This window comes from Geospiza fortis, unplaced genomic scaffold, assembly GCF_000277835.1.
Source record: "Geospiza fortis unplaced genomic scaffold, GeoFor_1.0 scaffold53, whole genome shotgun sequence".
Classification (NCBI taxonomy): Eukaryota; Metazoa; Chordata; class Aves; order Passeriformes; family Thraupidae; genus Geospiza; species Geospiza fortis.
In genome coordinates, this window is record NW_005054305.1 from 13,100,834 (window position 1) to 13,118,650 (window position 17,817).

The 17,817-nt window shown below is 36.6% G+C and overlaps 1 protein-coding gene across 1 annotated transcript in view; it reads right to left on the minus strand.

Moving 5' to 3' along the window:
- Positions 1 to 17,817, minus strand: part of MMS22L (MMS22 like, DNA repair protein) — an 88,490-nt gene that overhangs the window by 57,496 nt on the left and 13,177 nt on the right. The window contains 5 exon segments of the mRNA XM_031066591.1: positions 1,017 to 1,237; positions 1,660 to 1,779; positions 7,068 to 7,130; positions 13,140 to 13,319; positions 14,393 to 14,506. Coding sequence (XP_030922451.1) covers positions 1,017 to 1,237; positions 1,660 to 1,779; positions 7,068 to 7,130; positions 13,140 to 13,319; positions 14,393 to 14,506 — 698 coding nt within the window.

Below are 17,817 nucleotides of genomic sequence, written 5' to 3' on the forward strand. Positions count from 1 at the left end.
AGAGTAGGCTAAGTAAAATTAAAAAAAAAAGCAAGACAGTGATACAGAATTCAACAATATATTTGTTTCTACGTAGTTGCAGTGATTCATAAAGCCAAACTTCAGTGACTATAACAACTTCTGAAGTGAACATAGACATTAGGCATGCTGGTCTTTTCTGATAGCCAAGATAATCCTTCTTTTCTGAAAGAAGAACACCACAACTTTGTAAGGTGTGTATACATGTGGGCATTTTTTAATGTTCATTACTTGTGTACATGAAGATCTTACTAATGCTTAATAAAATTTTAATTAATTATATTAATACTTAACAAAATCTTTTAAAGAAACTCAAAAGCCTAAACTAGATCTATTTCTGTTTTCTCTATCTAATGAAAAAAAAATTTAACAAGTCTGTATTCATCATTACAATTGCTATCTCATTACTACAAGAAAAGTCTTACAGATTAGTACACATCCAAAACATCAAGGATTTGATTTAGAGCATATATATTTTATGGTTTTTTTATATCATGACTGACTGTACTTAATTAGTATGTTCCAAGATTAAGTGAAATATTAAAATCCTCACAAAAATATTATGAGAAATTTTGAAAACCACTGAAAAAAAAATTTAAATGAAAATGCAGGTCTAGCAAGTGTCAGTCTGCATGTTCTTGAACAACACATGGCTTACATGCAGCTCAAACACAATTTCTGTGCTTTAATTGCATTATCTGTCTGGCAACTGGGTTGTACCACTGCACTGGTTGCCAGTCTACCAAATTCCTGGCCAGTGGGACGAGGTAAATCATCCCACTCTATGGATGCCAAGGTGATTCTTGGACCCAGTTACAGCCTCAGCTGGCAACAAAAACTTCAGGGAACAACTGCTTCTTCAAATTATGAGTCACCCTGGATCCCTCACCCCCTTTATTTTGTCATGAGCAGAGTGCCCTCTACCTCGCATGTGGCTGGAAGGGCCCCTAACCCACTACTCTTGTTACAAAATGACACAAACTAAATAGCATCCATACCGTCCTTTAATTTGTTTCCAAGGATGCACACCATTGTTTTCTTCTTTCATAATCCGTGCCAAGATGCTGAGGAAAATGAAGTAACTGTTGCTGGAGTTGTACAGAGAAGGGACCTGCTGTTCACAGCAGCAGCGTTTCACCAACTCAAGCATTGACAAAGAAGTCTTACTAATATTTGCCAGATCCTTCAGACCAAGCCAAGGAACAGTAAAGCAGCTGTTCTGAAAGAATACATGAAAACAGAAAATATTATAAATAACAATAAATGCCAATATTACAAAGGCAGTAAGATGCACTCCTTCACATGAACAAAAAGATATATTCCTACCATGGCTAAAACCATAAAAATGCATTGTAACTGTGTGGAAAGTATTTTTACAAGATATTAAACTGTGTAGGCCTGATGAAAAATAGGACTTAAAATATATTATCACATTCTATAATTTCATAATGTAATGGACCATAACAAATTTAAACATGATTTCATTACACAAACATAGCAAATTTAAGGATACTGTCATTGATTAGGTAGTTTTACACAAGGATAGCAATCAAGCTTGGCTACAGGAAAATCTGAAATAATTGGCAAAAATCAAGGACTGTCTACATGGAATTCTACATTTCTATATATTCATCTACTTACCAGATTTTTGCTGTAATAATCCCAGAGTATGGTGACAACAGATAGGTTCAAATCCCAGAAACTACACAAAGTCAAACAGCACTGAAGGTGCATTCGTAAGTGTTCCTCCAACACACCAGCCTTGAACAGGAGGTAAGAAATTAATTGTAGGATACATAAAACCAATACATCAGACTATTCAAAGTAATTTCCTAATATAAAATATATTTTTAACTATATACTGTTGAGTAAATGCATCTTCTAATACAAGCAACAAACTTGGAGATAAAAGCTGACAACTGCACCCTGCAAACCAGCCAATGCTGGTTCATCCCAGAATCATAGAATCACAGAATCATTTAGGCTAGAAAAGACTTCTGAAAAGGTTCATAGGAAAGAAAATAGGAAATACCAAACAATTTGAACACAGTGAAGCATTCAGGTAGTAACTGTGGGATAATGAAAGTGGAATTATTCTCATCCAGCTTTTGGTAACAAAACAGAACTTTCATAGGAGGTAGGATATTAAAGAGCTTCATGGTCTGAAATAAAATCATGTGTTTAACCCAGCCTATTTTAAGCATCTGCTTTAGGGTGATAATTCCTGTAAGGGCTTTATTGTCTCCACTGCCTGCAAAAGTGGTTTAATGAACCAACTTGTGTGCAATTGTCTTAAGAGTAGACTTTTACATGTGTGTCTGTCTAACACCCTCTACCCCATGGCTGGGGTGTGGAAAGTAGATGACCTTTAAGGTCCTTTCCAAACCAAACCATCACATGATTCTATGATTTAGTCACAGTGCTACTTCTTATGACTTACTATGTCTTTGGTTTTTTTCCTGTTTTCAATGCCACACAAATGAGTCTAACTCGTTAACTTGTCTCTACCTGGCTATACATTCATGCGGAAAACTTGACTTGCTACACTTTATCACAACACTTGCAAACAAGTATACAATCACCTACAAGAACTTCTAACCACGTCTGCCATCTCTTCTCATGAACCATTACCGTAGGGCATATGGCTTCTAAAGTAGTACATTCCTAAAACAACTTGAAAATTGAAAAGACATTTTCAGTTGTCATAGAAAATTATATATTCAAGACATTACACGTAAGATACAAAACCCAATGAAATAGGAAAGTAACTTTCCAGTAAAGACTCATTAAAAATATCCAGAATAGTAATTCAAACATAATAAAAATGCCTACAATGAAAGGAGATACTCAAGTATTTTTTAATATATGACATAACTATTAATTCAACAGAATTCCCAAAAACCCCAATCTTGCACAAAAAAAGGGACAGAACAGCTGCTCCTGTTTTTAATGAATAAAAGCAAGAGTCTTGATGTAAAACAAAAAATCCTACTGCCGAACATACCTATTTTTCTAGAGGGATCTACCCAGTTACAATGTTGTAAAAAAATGAAACAAAAATGAAACACAAAAACCAAAACACAAACCATTCAAAAATTCCCAGAAAGGGAATGCTTAGTCTTGAAGTTGTATTTTGAATCTAGGGTTATGTTTAGGATCTAATTCAACAAACAATGACTCCTTCAGTTAAATTAATTCAACAATAAACAGAGCATCTTCAGTTTGAACCATTATTTATCTGTCCAACTATAGTTTTAGAACAGTTTCCAAAACCATGATAGCACTGAAGGCTTTATCTCAAATTTAATATAAAAGAGTATCCAGACTTCAAATATCCCTGGGATTAATGGATTCTCTCATTGCTCTTTTGCTTAAAATGGTCTCTTGCACTGCTGGAAATACTATCAGAACTCTTGAGGTAGTCAGCTTTTAATTTATCACAGAAGGGAGGAACACCTGATACTATCAAAATGATAGTACTATCTAAACATAACATTTTTCTCTTATGACCTCCTACTGTAGTATCAAAATTGGTTTTCCTAGAAACCCAAGAAATATTTCTCTATCTCTCAAGGCAGAATTAAACAAAAAATACAGTGAAAGTATAACAAAACTGAGGCAGAAATGAAACAGCACAAAGCATTTATTCTCTAAAATGAGAAGTCTAATAAGACAGACTGCTATTAGCACTTGCAAACTAAAAAGCTTTTGATTTTCACAATAAAACTTCATAAACACAAATTCCTCTTATACTGACAACCCCTAAATCTAGTCAGTTTGATGTTGCCATTCTGTAGACAAATACAATTATGATAATATTACTACTACGATAATTTTCATTTTGCAGTACAAAAAGAATTGTAAACCAGCTTTTTTTTTCTTCTTTTGGACAAGAATTCCAAATTACAGAAAAGGTAGCAAACACCTCATACAACTAGTTTCCCCAAAAGTGCTCTTTTTTTGTGATAGACGTGGGAGTTTTTTCACATGAGCAATTTTCGTCAACTCTTATCTACCTGGAATTTTAAAAGAGAGCAATTTGTGGCTGAAGAACTCAGCTGTTGGTCAACTGTTTGAAGCTGAAAGGATATATCCAAGGCAGAAGCCCACTACACTTGCCCAGGTATCCACGACTGCTCCTATCTTATCTCAGGGTGCTTTTGGCTCCCATCACTACTGATCCCATAGGATGAAGAGCACCTTCACATCTTTTCCTTGTTCAACAGCAGGCTGACTGAATCTTAAAGGAGCTCCTGTTGGGAACAGGGCATTATTGGGGCACCCCGCAACCACCTTCACCTGGACACGCAACACAATCTTCTGCAGGTCCTCATCACATCCAAAATCCAGGGTATCCTGGATTAACATGCCTTAGGCTTTCTAGCGTCTGCATGTGGACCACTAAACACAACAGTATTATTGAAACTACCAAAATGCTGTAGATTTAATAATGGTTAGGCATTTTTGTATCCCAATACTTAGCTGTCCTAAGGATGTTAAAGCTAACTCCAGCTTCTGCTGGTTCATGATGCTCTATTACCCTCAGTGGCTACAACAACACCTACTGAATCATCTTCTCACAGCATAGAATCTGAAGCTCACATGAAGAGACATTAACAGTCATTGTTAGGAGATTATCAATTTACCTTACAAATGCATGTTCTGCACCTTTTTCAGATGCTTTTGAACACACAAAACTACACATACTTGATTTCTTCTTCATTCCTCCCTCCATTCAGTGTAAATTGCCATTCTTCTGAGCATACAGTCTACAAGCTATAGGGAAATTAGGGAGCAACAAGCACAAGATTATGAGGCTGATGGACATAGTACTAAATGTGGTTAGTTTTTAAGTTGCCATATAACTAAAAATGAAGTTTTTAACTACCAACTCCCACCCTCTCTAGCAAATGGGCAATTCAGCACTATTATTTCTTTTAATTTATTTTGCACAGCTATTGCTGTGCATCTTTAGTAGATAACAGGCTATATGCTGAAAAGGATGGCTCAGATAGGATTAACTAACAAAGTCATGCCAAGTGTTAATAGGCAGTATCATCAATTCTGTCCTGCTGTTCATTCAAAGAGTACTACTATCAGTTTTGCTTTTTCCCACTTTTCAATGCTCCGTTTCACTACTGACTTCTTGATATCTCATTGTACTTCTCATTACTACATTTTCTGGACTCAGAAATACTTAAGAGATGCAAAGGATAAGATAAAAGGTAGGAGTGGCCACTTGAAGCTGACAGATCAACAGAGGAGATGGACATGTCTACTGGCAAAAGAATTCTCCTTCCTAGACACTGTCAGGAAGGCTGCTGTGCAGGGATAGGGAGCAGGATGCGTGTTTTAAAAAAGTACTCCATTCACTTGTGCATGCACATACAGGAATTAATGTTCCCCAAGGAGCACTTCCCTCGGGCAGCTAACTCCATAATGCAAGAAAAAATAATGAACAAATAAAAAAGGAAATAAACTAGATGGCTCCTTAGATGGTTGGTAATAGTTACAACCATGTCTTTGGCAAATGAGGGTTTAATTCCAACAGTGGTTGCCTTTGGAAATTAAAACACATATTTGCTTCATATTACTGTGTCATGACTGACTCAATATGCAAGTTTTCTGAACTTGGCCACTTAGCTGCCTTTCTAAACTGTCTACAGTTCAATACTTTTTTTACAAAAGCATCAAAAAACTGCATATTTTATGTATGTTCTTTTTCAAAGTAATCTTTATTCAAAGTAATAAACACTCACAAGAAAAGGGGATTATTTTGAAGAAAAGAACATTAACTACAAATGTGTGTCTCAGGTTGCTGCCACACAGAAGATGCAAACAGGAAGGTGGCCAATAAGCTACTCAGTTTTTATGCATCTTATCTAAATCTCTCCAATTTCTCTCACAGAATGGTAAGCGCATCCAATAAGTACTGACATCACTTGGGGTTTTAACGTATATGCACAATTTGTATTTTGTCATATACTGTAAAATCATTCAAAAAGACTTAATCTTTTAAGCTGATAGAGTACAACTACGCAGCCAAACATTAGAGTTTATGTTTAGAAATCTGAAAATTCATGCTATCATTTCAACTCTCCTAAGAGGCACAAATATTTTCTTGTCAAAAAGCTGTAACAAGTATTGTTCTGTATTCCAGCTTTAACAACAGATATTGCTTCTCCATGAGCAAGACAGTTTTATAATTAAAAAAACTGAAAGAACAGATTCCCCTTCTGCTTTCAAAAACAGAACTTTGTAGGATTTTTCTTAATTTCATATACCAAATGAAAAAATAAACATGTTTATTCTTGTCCTAAACATACATAAATAAAGAAATTATTTTTACAGGCATTGCCGATACAACATTTGCAATTTGTGCCATGCAACTTCAGAACAAATTTACAGAGCTACAATGTAACTTATTTTAAAAAACTTGATGAACAGAGTATTTAAAAGCATATTAAAAGGAGGTCAATTCTGACCTCTGGGCCATGAAGCATTGCATTAACAGTTCTGCAGAAAGAAAAATGATAAGGTATGAAATGAGTGCTCAGAAACTAGAACCTTATCAGTAAGAGTTTGATTCAAGCCTGTAAGACAAATTGCTCAGCAAGGCAAGTCACCTTCCCGCTGTGATGAGGATATAGCTGAATTTTCAATGCAACTGACTATCTCCTTCATCATGTCTCCTCAACTTGATATCCTTACATTCAGTATCTGATTTACATTTTCTAAGCATCCAGTTCTTATTCTGAATACATCTTGTCTAAGAAGCCATATACTACCCTTCCAGGATAATTATCTTTTTTCTTTATCTGACAATTTAGCATCAAGCACAAGCACTTTAAAGCAAGTGGAACTGCTAACAAGGAGGGAACTGTACACTGTCATAGTTTAGCTATGTCAAGGTTGTTCATTTACCAGTGATAAAAACACTACAACTCCAAAAATACACTTGTTAGTTGGACTTTGTTTCATGCACTGTCTTTTCCTGAAAGCATCCCTGACACTTTCCTTGTTCATTATTCTTTCCTTTATACACTTACTTGAGCATCAGTGGATTTTTTAAGGAGCTCCTCCACAAATTTCCAATTGGATTCCTTCTGTTTCTGAAAAATAATTATCGACATGAAATAGCATTTGTATCCCTTACAGGAAGCACTATGTAATAACACAAAAGTAAGCAGACAAAATATTTCCAGAAATATTTAATTTTATGACAGAATACAGTAGTCATCACCAAAAAGAGCTTTTCTGTTATATGCACGTAACTGATATCTGTCCTAAAAATTAGCCCTCAGAAAGCTAATAAAAATAAGAAGTATGCAACTTGAACCACTTTAGGTGACTCATTTGCAATCCAACCTTTATTTTTAATGGAGATGCAAAAAAATCAGGCATTTGTTATTAGCCCAAGCAGTATGCCTTACAGTTTCTTTCTTTAATGTACCGTAAAAAGGAAGCTATAAGGAGTAAGAAGGAAGAAAAGGTATAATCTCACAGTTTCTTGCTTTTTTTTTTCCCATCTATTTATGCAAAGCAGGAAAGAAAAGGGTACAAGGCTTTGCAACTAAGACCATTTTCTCCGGAGAAAAATAAATGGCAACAAGGCCAATATACTTACATTTCTAGGAGATTCAACAATCATCTCTTACATACAGCTACGTATATAGCCTCTGTAGATAAGTAGATGTGTGAACATCGTACTTCCATCATTGTCCTGCCTTACTTGTTTCCTCCACTACCACAGCTGTTAAGCCTTGTACATTATTTTGCAGATAGCTGTCCTTTAAACATCAGCTTAGAATTTACAATAAAGAGTATTTTATGCTTTGGTAATTGAAATATAACTACTTTCCAGCAGCAACACCATTGTGCTCCATCATCCTCTCCTACTGATTAAACTGGTTAATGGTGTGGTTTGGTGACAGTTTCACACAGAACTCCATAAAGTACCAAGATAAATTTAAAAATTAATTCTTTTAAAAAATGCACTAATACTCATCCAACACTATTTGACTACTTGATGACTTTACACTTATACTACAAGAAAAAGACAATACTGAAAGATAACGATAGCAAGTCACAGCCCATAGACTGTTGATGGAACAAATATAAATGAAAGGACAGATTTATAGAAAGTTACACTAAAGCTGTGATTTCATGATTCAGGAACTTGACCCATATCAGTTAAGAAATTCCCATTGTTTCTTTCTCATCCTGAGCTCCACTTTCTGCCCTCACAGCTATAGCATGCCACTGCTCAGTTGTTCTGATACTTCTGTGTGTGAGACTCTGAGCCAGAACAGTGAATCAACACAGAGCTTTAGGAGAGGAAGAAAGAATGAAAAAGGGAATAGGGCCTGACTTAGGTCACAGGAAATGGAGACCAAAAATTGTGCCAGAACAGCAGAGGGCATATCATGCCTAGGGTAGTGAATAGGATTTAAGCTGTTACTGATGCCAAAGGCTCTGTATCATGAAATCAGAGCTAGCATGGTGTCAGGAGGACATTGCACCAACAGACAGTCAAGGAGTAAAGCAGCACTTCAATAACAGGTAAACCCAGGGTTAGGAACAATCAGCATTTCTGGACAAATCTGGCCATTATGTACATTCAATATTTGACTGTGTTTCAGAGCCTGATGTTACATGAATACCTATGCATGGGCAACATCCTACTACAGATTTCAAGGAAAGCTAAGGAACTGCTAAAATACCAGTTTTGGCAGCAATAAGTAGATATTAGAGTTATGCTAAATGTCTATGAGAGCATTGAATGTTTGAATCAGGCTGCTTAGAACGTGTTTTTAGCAGTACCATAGACCAAGGACACATGTTTTATACAACAGGTGTTTACTGCCAAAGTTCCAGCTCGTCTGCAGTATGCAGATCACCTTACAAGATCTTGGAATAATCTAGGGCAAACTCCTGACACCAGCTGGGATTGATTACAAGAGTGCACCCAAGTTCAGTCCAAACTCAGGAAAGAAGGACACTAACCACCTGCTGCACTCTTTTTAGTTACAATTGTATCTATATTTTAACAGACCTGCTTCATTCAAATCCCCATGGATTTATATCCAAACAGTATTCCCTACTGCACTGGCAATATGGCACAGCACCTGTTTACCGTTGTTTACAATCTGTCCCTGTCAAAACATACATAGAGCCTACATCTTTGACTCCAAACCACTTAAAACATCCTCCCTCCACCCACAGAGAGTCCTAGAAATCAACAGAACCCAGAGACCTCACAGTGCACAGAAGTGCTGCTAAAACTAAAAACTTGAGCTGAGTTTGCAGGAAGAAACTTTTGCAAGGACTAACAGCTGAGTACCTGGAAAAGCCATATTAGGCTTCTTAGCTGGAAGTCCATGTTTGCATATCTTGCCACATAGTCATTTCAGATTATTCTATTCAAAGGCAAGAATTCTTAGCCCCAAGTAACTCTGCCTATATTACCTTAGCCTAGAGGATATTAAAATTGACCCCTGCAACGTTCAGAAGTGGCAAATTTTCTCATCAGGTCCCACTTGAGTTTTAAATATACAAATCCTACTTTTCAGAAGAGTGAAGTGGGACTTGAACAGGGGAATATGGAAAGAGACACGTACTGTACATCCCTCAGAACAGTCTCTAAGAAATCTGTCCAAAAGTTTCTAGTTTAAAAATGTGGTTTAATGTATGCGAAATATATATTCAATATATATGAATCATTGCATATTTGAAATCGCATTTTATGAGCTAAAGGGGGAAAAAATAAAAAGAAGCAAGTCTGAAACCTATTTGGAATTTTAAAACCTTTCATAACAACCTTACAGCCATGCAGACCACATTAAAAAACTGAAAATATTCCACAGATGACATAGGCTTAGAGGCAATTTTTGCTACAGAGCACATGAATAACCATCATTATGACACATCACACTCCCACCTCTGATCAGAGTTAACTAAAAGAAAGCATGTGTCACAAAGCCATTGCATCATATGTTAATCAACAAAACAGGACAACAGAGTCCTCATGTAATTGTACTGACTTCACAAATTCGTATCAGAGATTGTTTTACCTTATAATGTTCAAAAAATATTTTGAGGTCGCAATTCAAGGAGGGGAACAGGACCTAAAGGGATGGTTACCATTAACCTGTCCATGACAGATTATATTACTGTGGTGGGTGAGAAGGCCCTGATGTTACTGATAAGATTTTTTTTGTATGAGAACAGGGATCCCTGGACAAACTCACAGTAACTCAGAAATGCAAAGCAGAGCTAACAGTTTGAACATAAAGACTACTGGAAACATCAAGAGAAGCATGCACAGGATGGTCTCATGATTTACAAATCAAGACTTGGAAATTCTCTTCTCCCAGGTGGGGTCTAAAGGAAAAGCATTATTTAAGCTTGGGCAAGTTGCTTCCTGTCACTGTGTCTCAGATTCCTATTTTAAAATAAGAACAACAGGAATCCTTTTTCCTATTCTACATTTTTTTTTGGCTTATGTAAATAATACAGTGCCTGGGGCAAAAAAAACCAATCTCTCATGAGGCTAAATACCGAGTATCTATCAGAGTGAGATACAGGAAAAAAGCCCCAATGATGAAAGTAATCAGTATCACTGTATTTGGATTAGGGCATTAAATATAAGAAACCCAGTATAAATGTGTGCTTCACACAGATTTCTGTATTCCACCTGGGAATAACCTTTTCTTGTCGGGACCCAGGACACACCTCTGGCTGTCCAGGACACCAGGACCCCTGCTAGGGGTCTCAGAGACCCTGTCACAGAGCCCAAGACACCTGTGGTTTTGATTATGACCCATGGAGCAAATTACCAACCTTATATGAAGATCAGCAAGCCACAACAGTTTAGGTAGAATAATAGTGAAATTATCACGGGCTGGAAAAGAAGATTTTGGGTTTTTTGGTATGGGGGTTCAGGAGGCAAGATGGAGGGAACTGGGTGTGTCCAGCCTTTCTCCTTCTTCTTCTTGGCCTCCATCTTGTGCTGTGATGTTAGCACTTGGGGATTGGTTTAGAATAGGGGTGCACTGTCCAACATGGGTGATAGGTATTGGAAGGTAAAGGTAAATATGATATACGTAATTTGTGGTATAAGAGACGGAGCAGCCTTGGGGGCGGTCGGAGAGCATCGTGGCTGCCTTGCTGGTCAGACCTCTGTCTGCCAGGGAGAAAATTTTGTAGATAAGACTTAATAAACAACCTGAAGACCGAACAACAAAGAGTCCAGTCTCATTCTTCAGAGCCTGGGGTCGCTCCCTGGACCATCCAACTCACCTCGGGGGCAGAGAACAAGCAGCTGACCCCGAGATTTTCTCACTTTCTAAATTCTGCTAAGAAGCAGAAGTGTAGTAATTCTATCATGCAAGGTCCCTCTATAATCCTCTCTGGACTGTGTCCCTCTCCCCCACCAGGCAGCAGCATGCAAAACCAAGGGAAGCTTGAGACAATTTTCAGTGTAACAATCAGACCTGGTCTGCAACTTTACACTGTATAAATGTGCAAGAAGTTGCTTCACTTTGCCACATGATAACAAGCAGCCTGCCATAGCCTCCTAAAGGATTTGTAAACTGGCAAACAGAAGCAGCATAAGCATGCCACATCGCCAGCAAACAGACATGGCCATGAGTTTTCAATGAAGTATTCAACAAATGAATTAACACACCTTCGCTACATTTAATTTTTTTAAAATAAATTTGCAGATTAGAAAATCCAAGTAATTCTTAATTTTTTTGGAAAGTCTAATTTTACTTAGGATTGTAAGCATTCTCAAAATTTCAACACTTTTCTTTCATTTTCTATTTACAGACTTACTGCTTTTAAAGACAAAGAAAGGGATTTTAAGTTATCAAAACTGCTCAACATGCATGATCATTCTTCCCTTCTTACAGATATGCAGTTCACAAACACATTTTCAGGTTTTAACCTTTCATCCTAAATCAGGAATGGAAATCACAGTACCAATTTTAACAGAAAGAAGGTATGGCCTTTCCAGTTTTAATATGCGCTGTTAAATTACAAATAATTAAAGACAATTCACAATAAAGGGCAACTAAGTCCAGTTTGTGGAAGATGCCACAGTTTATGCTTCGAAAATCACGGAATATGGGCAACGCAGCCAAAAAGTTAAAAAGCCGCCACACTAAAAAACCTGAAAATCAAACAAACAAAGAGACCTCCAACACCCCCTCCCAAAAATAAAAAAAAAAACACAACAAAAAAAAACCCCAAAACAAACAGAAAAAAAAGAATAACAGTAACAGCATAAAAGAACAGAAGGAGAAATGACAGAGGATGGCATGACTGGAGTCTCCTTAGTGCAAAAAACACTGCTGGGGGAAAAAAAATCCAAGCAAAACACACTACACCAAGAACACCCCAAACCCCACAGTTTCTGGGTCTTCATCCACCTCATTGGCTTCTAACAAGCTTTCTCTATAGACAATTAAGAAAAATTGTCCGCTTTTATACATCTCAAAATGGATGAATTGCCTCAGCAAGTGCAAGTTTCCTAAACCAAAACTTGAATTAAAGTCATTAGACAGCGTGTATTGGTAGCATACCAACACAAAAATGAGGCTGTATACACAAACATCTTATGATGTTATGGATGCAAAGGTAATGCAATTAGACAGACGGAAATTTATCCAGAGCAGAGCTATCACTTTATAAAAATAAGTGGCATTAATAATTACACAGTCAGTGTTTGAGGTTTATACTTCATAAACCCCAAACTCATGTGCTCAATTCCTAAAACAAGAAATCCAGTGAAGCATTTATATTACAGGCAGACAATCTTAAAACATATGCTACGTCATTAAGTATATGTGCTACTGACTAGTTGGCATATTTCAAGTTTCCTTCACACAGTTATCTACTGAATATCTGGTATGTAACATGAATATGTCTGGAACTCCTGGAACATTTACTGACTTGTACAAAGCACATCTTAACACTTCCAACAGAAAAACAACTTCTTTTAAGGAGTATGAAAATTCCTGCATTAAAAAATTCATTGTTTTCTGTCAACAAAAACAACCAAAAAGATCAAAGTCAATTATAATAACTCTTAGGTATTCAGAAAAAAGCATACCCACCTTTTCATCTAGATTTCCATTACGGTCAAACTGGTAGAGTGGTGCCAGATGATTCATCATCCACCAGCTAAAACTCAATGGGTCTTTACATTGAACTGTGTCAAACCCAGACACACTTTCAGAAGTACTTGGCCGTTCAAAGATATTCTTTAGGGTTGTGTTCACCAAGCTCCAGAAACACTGTAGCAAATGCAAAAGGTAATTTGAACTGTCTCCAATAACAAAACCTATGTTAATTTTCTCTACAACACTGTCCTATTGATTAATTTGCTTTTACAGAGAATGCAAGACGACAGTCATTTAAAGAAAATGAAAAAAAGCAGTTGTGAGTATTACCACAGAAAACTCAAGGCTACCTTAGAAAGTCCTCTCTCAAATGTCAGTAGAAAGCATTGTGAAAGGACAAGCTTGGGTCACCAGTACAATATTTCACAGGCAAAACTACAAGCTGATGGATTGATGATATGCAGACAGGATGGTGCCTCAACACTCACAAGAGAAAGATTAGAGTTCTTTAATGAAGAATTGTTATAACATAATTCTGAAAAACTTCTAGTGCCAGACTATCCTAACCAGGAGGAATACAGTAGGTGGTAGAGAATCAATGTGAAAGACAGCAAATAGAGATTCCAGTTCCCTGTTTTGTCACAGTCTGTTCCAGCCCTGACAAACTGATTAATTCTCATTGACTCAGACCCTTGCCCATATGACAACATTACTACTTCTTACAGCCTGTGCCTATCTTTCTACTTTTAAGGAAGCTCTCTGGGACTTCTTTGCATGTGTATTTCACCCACCTTATCTAGCTCCTGGTAACAAAAAACAGAAACATGAGCTAGCTGGATCATTGTTCTGACTGTACCCATGTTTTTTCTAATGCCTGGAGATGACTCACTGCGTGACATATTACAGAAACTGCAAATATTTTTTTTTAAAAATAGGTAAACATGACTTTTTGTATTTTGGTGTTCCATAAAAAGAATAGAACTTTCACAGTATTCCTTTGCTTTGCTTTCTTTAGCACTAGGAGTGCTCCTTATCAATGCCCTAGGTCATAACCCAACAGCACACTGCAAACCTAGAGTTAAGATTTCATGCACATTTAAGACAGTGACCCAAGGCATTACAGTTGGCATGCAGTTCTCCTGGAGCAAATATGAGTTCAGTTCTACCATCAGATCTGCGCATTCATGGCCAAATGGATGGGAACATCTGGTGACTGTACTGCACATGTAACAGTTTTCTTCCTTTACCTCTGTATTAGACCCTTTATTTCTGTGGTCCAGCAATTGAATAAGTAGAATCCATAGTTCTTTAATGCAGGTACAGGAATAATGGCTACTAGTAAGAGCCTCAGAAGGTCGCACCTGAAAGAGAATATAGAATAAAATTACTCACAGAAGTGTTAATTTTTGAAATGGTGTTTTATATATCAATATTTCTTCTCGTCTTGGCTGTTTGGTTTGAGGAGTGCTTTTTCAGGTAAATAATATAGTTAGAATTACTCATTCAAAGGTACATTATTTCACTAACATCCCAAATATCTCTCTCATACAATATAGACTCTTTCCTAATTCTAAATAAATTATAGGTTGTGCTATTTCCTAGTTTCTTCTGATCCACTCTCAGACATTATTTAATCACACAAAAATGGCATTCCATGTCCTAAATGAAAAGAAGTTACCATAAATACTAATTCATTGTCTGATATTAGGGAAAAGAAAATGATTGATTACATTTTGTTGATGTTCTTGAGAAGAAAGAGATTTCAAATTATTTACCAGTTATTATTGTTATTTTTAACTGAAAAATCCTTAATGACTAGGCATAATGCTAGTAGAATTTGTTGTTGTTGGCATGATGAGGATGTTAATGTTCCCACAACATTTCACAAAATCTGCTTTTCGGTAAATTTACTGCAAGGCATTCTTTTAATATGCAGAAAACAGCATATTTCAAGTCATGTACATTACTTGATTACTATTCCATATTTAACAAAATTCACTCAGACTGATGCATTTCAAATGCAAAATAGTCTTCTTGTGATTCATCTTTCAATTTTACATTCTCTCAATTGTGAAACAAAACAAAACAGCAAAAAGAAGTGCTAAATACATAAAGAAACTCTGTATGCTTTAATGATTTTAAGATCTACCAGACTTGTATTTGAAATAATCATACTATAGATAAAACTTCACTTACACTGTCCTTAGACACATGAACCCATCGAACAGTATTCAGAAGTGGCAAAAACTGGGAGAAAAGCTTTGCTTAAATAGCTCAGTTCAGCACTTTTTGCCTTCAAGCAAGGACACAATGGCAGAAATGTAGAAAGAAAAGAGGGAAAACAAAGCAGCTTATACTCATTTTATCCCTAAACAATGAGTAGTCCTAGTTTGAATAATCAACCCACATATCTCTAAAGCAAACAGAGGGGAATAGGTACCTAGAGAGATCAATGAATCCCACTGCAGAACGGTTGTTATCCTTCCATGACAATAAAAGTACCTCAGGTGACTAGTTTAGCCAACTAACTCCTAGCCATCCACATCTGATGAGGTGGAGCCTGAATTTTTATATCCTCATGTTTTTTCTGATCCATTCCTGCACAGCTATTCTCTAATCACACTGGCACTTAAAATAATTTCTGAATTTGGAAACCTAACAGTGCAAATTAAAAGTTAAATCAAAATACACAATGCCAGTGACAGCAGTGACTGTGTGAGACATTATAGAAGTGGGAGTGAATGACTAAAAACCTACACTTTCACAGTTAGAACAACAAGTATATCACCAGTAATTTCAAATCTGTATAATATTCTATTAGGATGCAAACTTCTTATTTATTATCCACCTTTAGAATATGTTTACAACTACAGTTTCATACAGGTTTAAATAATTTCAATTATAAATATGAAAATATGAAATATGAAAATGCACATATCCATTCAGGACAGACTCTGGGTAGTAGTATCAAAGCAAGACATCATACAGATATTGCTTAGACTAAGGATAGTCATGATACTGCCTTCTTCAGAGATACTCCACATTTCCTCTCACAGCACCCTCATTTCAGTGTCTTGGTAAGAATGTTTAAAACCCAAAATTGTGGTGCTGTTGGGACAATACAGTTCTGGTGCCAGAGGTGTGACTGCTAAAGACAGAAGAAAGATATCCACAGATACATATTTCTCTGCCAAACATGTCTCAGAGCACACTGGAGTCAGTACATGATCCAAGTCAAGCACCTTGATATCAGAGCTGCCCAAGAAACCAATCTGAAAATATGAGTCTGGAACACTAGAGTTTATGTCCCTCTTTCCAAGGATATCCACAAATGTTAAGAGCTGCACTCATGAATGTTCTCAGCCAAAAGCCCAAGGACATGTTGTAGTGATGAGCTGATGGTGCCACCTACTAGGGGTATTAACTGCATTTTGAACAATTTTGAGGGATGGTATTTCCATTACAGGATGACAGAAGGGTTGCATACTATAGGAGGCACCAGCTCAAGTGCAAGCTTCACTTTAGAAATTAATCTCAAATAGAACTAATTCAAGCAGTGTGGCCCAAGCCTAGAGAAAGCTTAAGAAAAAGCAGTGGCAAAACAATCTTCTCTCTTTGTAACATGGCTCTGTGAAAGTATGTAGAATCTGTCATTTTACCATCTGAAATTTTCAAGCCTACCATCAAGCACTGTGTTCAACAGAAAGACACTATTTGAATTTTCTGTTATAAAATGTTATCCTCATCTATTTGCCTTTTGTTAGGGGAGAAGGTTGCAGTATTATCTGAATTTAATATATCAAAACTGATTTTGAGAGGTAACAGTTTTCTACAGGAAGGTATTTTAAAAGAACAGTTATCAAAGGCTAGTACAGCCATTTCCCCCACCCTCAAAAGTAACATGAAGAAGAGGGACTCTATTTCTTATGCTTTTGTACTAGGAAAACATAAATTATACAGTGGTCACTGCTATTTTTTCTCAGAGTTCAGTCCTGAATTCATGGATCACACACGTCCATCTAAAGCAGGTTTCACAATGACACAAAGATTACACAGCTCTTTTACTGGCTGCTATACAGAGCTATTATGACCTAGCTCTGGAGTGCTCAAAACAAGTGAGAAAAACACTGCAGCTATAGAAGGAAAGAAAAAGGAAAAGAGAAGACACAGAAAAGCTTTCCCATGACAAATGCAGAAGTGCTCTAACAGAAAGATGAGGTGGTGGAAATAGGCACACTGCAACAATAAACTGTAATATGACATTCTCTAAGTGTCCAGTTAGCTTACTGCCAGGATTAGACTTATCCTCTTTTTGTTCCTGTTCAGAGAGTTTGAAAAGACTTTCTTTTTGCATTTATCTAAACCTTTTAGACTGTGCCATGTTTGGCATTAAACCTGGAACACTGAACTTAGAAAATGTGGCACTCACTTCTGCTCTGTACACAGTGCATTTCAATATTACTGTCTCATTCAACTGCCAGATGGTCATGAATAAATATAACACAATTTGAGCTCCTAACAAATAACACTCTTTAAAACATGGAAATACAAAGCCATACTAACATTTACAACTAAGCACTAAGAAGTCATCCATGCACTGGTAGAATACCCAATTCATATGGTTCCCAGTAAAAGCATATAACTGCCCATGGCCTGTATAAGGAAAAAGAGT